General features: G+C 21.1%; 2 protein-coding genes across 2 annotated transcripts in view; one reads left to right on the top strand and one right to left on the bottom strand. All coding sequences in view use genetic code 6, as the record gives it.

Moving 5' to 3' along the window:
* The window catches only part of TTHERM_01424460 (hypothetical protein), a gene marked incomplete at both ends in the record, with an annotated part of 4,022 nt that extends 840 nt beyond the window's left edge, over window positions 1–3,182 (bottom strand). Inside the window, 13 exons of the mRNA XM_001017343.3 lie at window positions 1–7; window positions 285–362; window positions 424–513; window positions 714–803; window positions 929–1,018; window positions 1,153–1,242; window positions 1,396–1,485; window positions 1,622–1,711; window positions 2,174–2,266; window positions 2,428–2,517; window positions 2,820–2,909; window positions 2,958–3,007; window positions 3,075–3,182. The exon at window positions 1–7 is cut by the window's left edge and continues 109 nt beyond it. Of these exons, the coding sequence (XP_001017343.3) occupies window positions 1–7; window positions 285–362; window positions 424–513; window positions 714–803; window positions 929–1,018; window positions 1,153–1,242; window positions 1,396–1,485; window positions 1,622–1,711; window positions 2,174–2,266; window positions 2,428–2,517; window positions 2,820–2,909; window positions 2,958–3,007; window positions 3,075–3,182 (1,056 nt within the window). The remainder of the gene's footprint in view (window positions 8–284; window positions 363–423; window positions 514–713; window positions 804–928; window positions 1,019–1,152; window positions 1,243–1,395; window positions 1,486–1,621; window positions 1,712–2,173; window positions 2,267–2,427; window positions 2,518–2,819; window positions 2,910–2,957; window positions 3,008–3,074) is intronic.
* A 1,339-nt stretch (window positions 3,183–4,521) lies between these two features.
* On the top strand, window positions 4,522–8,425 carry TTHERM_001424459 (kinase domain protein; the record flags this gene model as incomplete). Its single annotated transcript, XM_012797924.1, has 18 exons — window positions 4,522–4,791; window positions 4,847–4,954; window positions 5,023–5,377; window positions 5,456–5,653; window positions 5,709–5,797; window positions 5,845–5,904; window positions 5,961–6,254; window positions 6,434–6,477; window positions 6,555–6,644; window positions 6,752–6,841; window positions 6,949–7,038; window positions 7,146–7,235; window positions 7,347–7,436; window positions 7,544–7,633; window positions 7,741–7,830; window positions 7,942–8,031; window positions 8,139–8,228; window positions 8,336–8,425. Coding segments are annotated over 18 exons (2,318 nt in total), but the record flags the coding sequence as incomplete, so codon positions are not given.
* Between the last annotated feature and the right edge of the window lie 141 nt (window positions 8,426–8,566).

Below are 8,566 nucleotides of genomic sequence, written 5' to 3'. Positions count from 1 at the left end.
TTATTTACTAAATAAATCAATATACAAAATATATTTATAAAATATTTTTTATTTAATTAATTTATTAAGGCCTTTTTAGCTAGTTAGGCATTATTTATTTAGTAAGAATTAATCAATTAATAATTTCTAATTAAGTTAATCTTTTTAATTTTAAAGCTGCATTTTTGACTATTTATTCGAGTTCATTAGGATTTCTATTTTAAATACAAGAATAAATTAATTATTTTATAGTTTTTAATATTAAAACTATGATTTTATAATAAATTATAAAAAATATATCCTACTCCTCAATTTCTATCTTAAGAGTTTTTAAATAATTACAGTTAAGTAAACCATTAAATTCAAAATAGTTGCAATCTTCTCTAAATTATAGTTAAATTATAAAATAAGTTCAAAAATCCTCCATATTTAATTTAATTATACGTTAATCTTATTTCTAAGCTTGATAATTTTTTGATACTGCTAATGCATTTAGATACATTCAAATTAAATTAATTAGATGTACGATTTTGCCTTTTATATATTAAAAGAATAAATCAGAAAAGATAAAAAAAAATAAATATTAAATAAAAAGATGAAAAAAAGATAAATTTTGCATTTTATTTAGATAGATTTCTTATAATTGCAAGTTATTGATTATAGATTTATAAATTAAAGAATAAAATTTAAAGGTGATTTTTATATATTAAAATATGATAGTAATATTTAATTACTTTAACGAAAATGATAATCTACTGAGATCTGAACATGTGCTCAAACCATCTAACATATTATTTCCTCCTTCATCTCCAATCAAATTATCTCTTTTTTTTTTTAAAAAAATTTGAAACTTTTTTAACTCTTTAAAAAAATAATATTCTAATATTATGATTTGAATGTAATATTGAGGTATTTTATTTTTAATAAAGTAATAGCTATAAAAAATTACTCTAAGTTGATCGTTAAGCATTTTAGATTTTTAAAGTTAGTGAGTGCTTTACCTAAAGCAGAAGCTCCTTGATTACCTATTTCATTGCACCTTTAAATATAAAATATTTCAGTATTAATTTTAAATATTTTATTATTCAGAATAAATTTATTATATTAAAATAAATACTGTTAAAATATTTTATAATTCTTTATATCAAGTAATAAATAAATTAAATAGATTACCATAAACTAAATGCAAGATTTGTTAGATTTTTTAATTCAGATATTCCTAAACAAATTGCAACAGCTCCTAAATCTTTAATTTAATTTCCACTTTTAGTTATAAAACAAAAATGTAACCAGCTAATAAAAATGATTAAAAAGAATGTTTAATTTTTCATATATCAATTCAAAAAACAGATTTTTTAGCTTTTAAAAAAGATTAACATTTTTAAAATTTAATAAGTTAAACTCAAATAGATCTACCCTAAGTATAACATCAAATTGCTTAGGTTTTTTAAACAACTTAACTGAGGCCCTAAAGCAGTAGCTCCTTCCTTCCCTATTTCATTCATCCTTTTCGATTTAACAATTATAAGAATAGAATGATTAAAATAATCAACTTATGATTGAATAAAAAGTAAATTAAATATATATTTTAATTTTTAATAAAACTTAATTTATTAATTTAAATAAAATGAATATTTTATACCATAGTCCTATTTCTAATTCTTTTAGTTTTTCTAAATGACATAAACCATTAATAATACTAATAGCTCTTGTATCATCTATTTAACAGTATCTTCAATTTTTAAAAAAGTTAAGTATATAAAAAATTTAATTATTAATATATTTCAAAAATTAAATACTGTCTGTGCTTAGAATAAGAGAAAATAATATTTATTTTGATTAAAAATTATCTTATCAAAGAATTATCTTTATTTAGATTAGTTAAAGAATATTTCTCTTTTATTACAAATTATATAGAATTTTTTATAATATTGAAAAAATGAATATTTTCTTGAAGAAAATATAAAAAACAATAAATAAATTTAATTATAAAAAAATATTTTAGAAAAATTTCATTCTAAAAGAAGAGAATGAATTAATTATTCCAACAAATTTTTAATCATAATTATTCAAGAGCACTGACAGTAAGTATTTGAATAAAATTGTTTGAAGGTATTTATAAAAATAAATTTTTAATCAGTTAAATTGCTTTCAATCAATATTGTAAATATCAGAAGGATTCAATTTAATTTACTAAAGATAAAATTTTAATTAAATTAGGTTTGTTAGCTTCTTGAAAGCAGTTCCTAATGCAACAAATTCCTCCTCACTTTTAAATTTTTTTGTTCTATTTTATTAAAAAAAGAATAAAATAATTAACATCTAATAAGTTTATATTAGCTATAAAAAATCATTATATTTATAATTAAATAAATTTAGTGTTAAAATAATTTACAAAGGTTAGTCAATATTTAAAGCAAGTGTAAAAATTCAAATAAAAAAACTTACCCTAAGCTAAATTTGAGACTTTATAAGGTTTTCAAGACACTTAATTCTTCCCATAAAGCAACAAATTAGTTAACATTTAATTGAATTGATCTTTTTTTAAATAGTAAAATAAGTTTTTTATTGAGTATTCAAAAGATAATATAGCATTCAACATTATTTAAAAAATTTAAATAATAATAGATAGATTTATGGATTTTATTGATAGAATGTATTGAGAAACTGTTTAAAATTAACTAAATAAATAAAAATGCCGAATTAAATTTATTGTTAATACATTATCAAAATAATTTTTTTAAATCAATTAATAAATTATAACTACAAAAATATTTATATATGATAGTAAATTAAGCAATTTCTTAATTTAATTTTATTTCATAGTTAATTTAAATTACCCAAGATCTAAAGCCAAAGATTAAATTTTCTCACATTTTCTAAAACTAGTACAAAGCAAATTAACTTCAGATTGGTTATAAATATTATCCCTATTTTTTATGGAAAATTTAATACAAACTTTAATAACTAATTTATACTGTAATTTTAAATCAATATGGGTCTGATGAGATAAGTCAGATTCTACAAGCTATTATTGATTTTTATTCACAAAAAATATATTTTTAGAAGCAACTTAAGCAATTTAATAGATTTACACTTTTCAGGTTATAACAATTTTAATTTTATTAATCCATTTTTTTCTTCTTTATTAATTCTTAAAATTAATTAATTGTTTGATAATTTATATTTAAATGAAAATTCATCAATATTTTCCTTTTATTACATTAATTCCTTTATTCAAGCCATTAATATCGAAAGAGCATATTGACCAAGACTGAGATCTATTACATGCAATCTATGTAACAATTCTATTAAAACTGAGTGATTTAAGCTATTGAAAATAAATAAATTTTTTGTATCTTAATTTTATATTAATGATTAATCAAGTAAGTAAAAAAAGATTGTATTTATTACTATATCTTTACTCAAAATCAATCAAAATATATTCTATTTAATCTTTAAAAAATTATGAGAAAAATTCATTTATTTTTAAAATTATTTGATTAATTAATAAGTTCTTTTATTTGTAAATTGTATAATTAAAATAAAAAAACAATTTATAAAAAGTTTTAGTCAAATCATTATAACTTAAAGTTTATTTTTAATTTAGTTGATAAATTATCATTTAAATATATATGAAAAGAAAATATTTTTGTTTAAAGATAAAAAAATATACAAAAGGTTCATTAAATAAATAAATTAAAGTTTAAATAGTTTTTATAATTTTAGCTGTTCCTGTTTTTGAAATTCCACTCATTATTATATATTCTTAATCTTATGAGTTTCAATAAATATTTTAGATAAAAATAAATATATTTTAAATGAGAGCATATAGCATTAAAAAGGGAAGAGTCCTACTGTAATCAATTTAGACAAAATTCCTATCTTTTTTAATATTTCACTTGATAAAACATAAGAAATTATAGATTAAAAGCATATCGATCTTTTAAAATCCTAAGATACTAAACATAGAATGATAATAATTGTTGGAGTATCCAGTTTTCCCTTTATTTATATTTAAATCCTCTTAAAAAGCAAGAATCTATAGAGGTGTTTTGTGATTTGGTTCCACCTAAAATAAATAAATAAAGACTTATTAACTGCTATTTCTGCTTTATATATAATAAGATAAAGCACCCAAAAATTATTTTAAGCATATATTTTCTTGTCTTTTTTCTTAAATTTTTATAAAAAATTATAGGCGACCTAGCTTTTGCAACTGCATTATAGAACAACAAATCTAGAATCTCATTTTCCAAATTTGTATTTAAAATTTTATTTGATTCGTTTATCTATTTTTTATCTTTAAATAAAGAAAGGAACTCAATCTTACAGTGCACCAGAAGTAGATTAAGGAGTATTCAAAAAATCTGTAAATTATTTACTTAATTTTCTAATTGTTATTGAACTTAATTTTTATTCTTTTTTTTAATCAAAAACTTTTTAATTTTAAAAAATATTACAAAATTTTATTTCAAAAATCATTTATCTCCTAATTATAAAATAAATTAAATAAAAATTGTTTTAATAAATTAGTCAGATATGTTTTCTCTTGGTTTAGTGCTATTAGAGCTAGATAACATTCAGACCTTCGATTTCACAAAAACAACAAATTAGCAAAAGTTTGAAATTTAGTTAGGAAATATTTTCTCAAGCTTTTAGATAAATAGACAATCTTAAATTTACAGGATAGTTAAGCAATGTATAGAATTCGATCCTAAAAATCGTACACCTCCAGTAGATTTACTCATTCAATTCATCGTTTAGAATCAAAACTACTTAGATGTCGAGATTTCTTCCATATTAAATAAGGTAAATTTTATTATTTAATAAATCATAAATTAGTTTGTTTGTTTTTTTTGTAAAGAAATAACTACTGAAAAAAGCTGAATAACTCACTTAAATTTAGAAGAGCGTAGTAGAAAAATCAAAGAAATAAGAAATTGAGCTCCTTTAAATTTCTTAAATCTACAAGGTAATCATTAAATTTAATTATTTAAAATAATTTATTTATTTTATAATAAATTTAAAAATGTATTTTAGGATTAAAAATTTGAAATGCTGATTTAAGAATTTAAATAGTTGAAAGAAAAGCCTTTTGAAATCTTTGAATATCAAATTATACTTGATTTACTCTTAAAAAATACTTAATATGATTCTAATTTCGAATTCATTTCTGTTGGGGCTACTGGCTTAATTCTTGGAGTCTACAACAAATCATATAAAAGGCACTCAGCTTTAAAAATCTAGAGAGTTTCATCCAAACATGAAATCGTTAGAGAAATTGGAATAATCAGAGATTGCTAAATGCCTCTTGTAATCAAGTTCTATGGCTTCTTTTACCTAGATGTTACAAAGAAAGAGGACTTTGTTGTATATGAAATTGAAAAATGTTCTGGTATCAAATAAATTATATAAATTTAAATTCAAAAAATAAATAAATAAATAAATAAATAATTTATTTTTGTTTTATTAGGTAACCTAAAGCAATACTTTAACAGATTAAAGAAAGATAAGATTTAGCTTAACGATGAAGAGAAAATGCAAATAGCTATTTAAGTAATTGATGTTATTAACTACTTACATTACAATGATATTGTCCATAGAGATATTAAACTTGAGAATATCCTTTATATCGATGACAATCAATCTTAAGTTCCAATCATAAAACTAAGTAATTCTATAATTATATTTTAATATTTTTTTAAAATATAATTTTTGATAATTAGCTGACTTTGATTAAGCAAGAAAAATGCATTATGAATTGATTTAAATTAATGATGATATTCTTAAGGACTACAAATCTATTAAAGGAGCAGTAAATTATTTTTTAATTTAAAAAACAATTAAAAATATAATAAAAAGTGTGGCACTCTTGGATACATATCACCTGAGATATTTAACACCCTATTATATACATTCTAGGTAAATTAATAAAATATTAATTTTATTAAATATTTTATTTATATAAAATCCAATAGAGCGAAATTTTTTCACTCGGAGTTACTTTAGCTGTAATAGACAATTTTGAAACATTGGAACCGTACCTTAAATAAAAAAATCTTGATTACCTACATGGCTTTAAAATTCCATTCGAACCAAGTCATCTTGTAACAAATGAATTGATAAAAAGAAACACAAAAATCTATGATATCATTCTAAATACTGTTGTATTTAATCAAGAAAAAAGAAAAGATTTATACTCTATTATGGCTGATCTTCATGAAAATTATGGATATTAATTTTATTCTAAAGAAATTACTTTTTTTTAAAATGTAAATATATTTAATTACCATAATTTCTCCAATACTTGTTATTTATATTTGAAAGAAAAACGATTTCCTAAAATGAGTGAAAAAAATCTATATTTTTCTCGTCTCTCATAATTAGCAAATAAGTTTTTTAAGAGAAATTATGGTTTTATTTTATTTATTTTATTTTTACCTAAAAACAGATTCCCTCTCATTTCGTATATTGCAAGATAGCTTCTTTTGTATTGTAATTTTATTTTTAATTAAAATATTTTTTCATTTCAAAACTTAGAATGAATCATCAATTTTTTAAATTTTAATTAGATCAAACAATATAGGCCCAGATGGGGCGAAAGCAGTAGCTTCCGAAATAGCTAAATGTCCTACTCTCTCCACTTTAAGCCTCTACCTCTAGTAATTATTTACACATTTTCTCAATTTATAGTTTAAATAAATAATTAAAAAAATCAAAAAATAAAAGAATATTTATTTATTTAAGTATTTTTGTAAATTTTAATTAGATCAAACAATATAGGCCCAGATGGGGCGAAAGCAGTAGCTTCCGAAATAGCTAAATGTCCTACTCTCTCCACTTTAACCCTTGATCTTCAGTAATTTTTTACACATTTTCTCAATTTATAGTTTAAATAAATAATTAAAAAAATCAAAAAATAAAAGAATATTTATTTATTTAAGTATTTTTGTAAATTTTAATTAGATCAAACAATATAGGCCCAGATGGGGCGAAAGCAGTAGCTTCCGAAATAGCTAAATGTCCTACTCTCTCCACTTTAACCCTTGGTCTTGAGTAATTTTTTACACATTTTCTCAATTTATAGTTTAAATAAATAATTAAAAAAATCAAAAAATAAAAGAATATTTATTTATTTAAGTATTTTTGTAAATTTTAATTAGTGATAACAATATAGGCCCAGATGGGGCGAAAGCAGTAGCTTCCGAAATAGCTAAATGTCCTACTCTCTCCACTTTAAGCCTTGGTCTATAGTAATTTTTTACACATTTTCTCAATTTATAGTTTAAATAAATAATTAAAAAAATCAAAAAATAAAAGAATATTTATTTATTTATTTAAGTATTTTTGTAAATTTTAATTAGTGATAACAATATAGGCCCAGATGGGGCGAAAGCAGTAGCTTCCGAAATAGCTAAATGTCCTACTCTCTCCACTTTAAGCCTCTACCTCTAGTAATTTTTTACACATTTTCTCAATTTATAGTTTAAATAAATAATTAAAAAAATCAAAAAATAAAAGAATATTTATTTATTTAAGTATTTTTGTAAATTTTAATTAGATCAAACAATATAGGCCCAGATGGGGCGAAAGCAGTAGCTTCCGAAATAGCTAAATGTCCTACTCTCTCCACTTTAAGCCTTGGTCTATAGTAATTTTTTACACATTTTCTCAATTTATAGTTTAAATAAATAATTAAAAAAATCAAAAAATAAAAGAATATTTATTTATTTAAGTATTTTTGTAAATTTTAATTAGATCAAACAATATAGGCCCAGATGGGGCGAAAGCAGTAGCTTCCGAAATAGCTAAATGTCCTACTCTCTCCACTTTAAGCCTCTGCCTATAGTAATTTTTTACACATTTTCTCAATTTATAGTTTAAATAAATAATTAAAAAAATCAAAAAATAAAAGAATATTTATTTATTTATTTAAGTATTTTTGTAAATTTTAATTAGTGATAACAATATAGGCCCAGATGGGGCGAAAGCAGTAGCTTCCGAAATAGCTAAATGTCCTACTCTCTCCACTTTAAGCCTCTACCTCTAGTAATTTTTTACACATTTTCTCAATTTATAGTTTAAATAAATAATTAAAAAAATCAAAAAATAAAAGAATATTTATTTATTTAAGTATTTTTGTAAATTTTAATTAGATCAAACAATATAGGCCCAGATGGGGCGAAAGCAGTAGCTTCCGAAATAGCTAAATGTCCTACTCTCTCCACTTTAACCCTTGGTCTTGAGTAATTTTTTACACATTTTCTCAATTTATAGTTTAAATAAATAATTAAAAAAATCAAAAAATAAAAGAATATTTATTTATTTAAGTATTTTTGTAAATTTTAATTAGATCAAACAATATAGGCCCAGATGGGGCGAAAGCAGTAGCTTCCGAAATAGCTAAATGTCCTACTCTCTCCACTTTAACCCTTGGTCTTGAGTAATTTTTTACACATTTTCTCAATTTATAGTTTAAATAAATAATTAAAAAAATCAAAAAATAAAAGAATATTTATTTATTTAAGTATTTTTGTAAATTTTAATTAGATCAAACAATATAGGCCCAGATGGGGCGAAAGCA

The sequence above is a fragment of the Tetrahymena thermophila genome, assembly GCF_000189635.1.
Source record: "Tetrahymena thermophila SB210 genomic scaffold scf_8254612, whole genome shotgun sequence".
In the NCBI taxonomy this organism is placed as follows: Eukaryota; Ciliophora; class Oligohymenophorea; order Hymenostomatida; family Tetrahymenidae; genus Tetrahymena; species Tetrahymena thermophila.
This window is presented reverse-complemented; position numbering and strand designations above follow the sequence as displayed.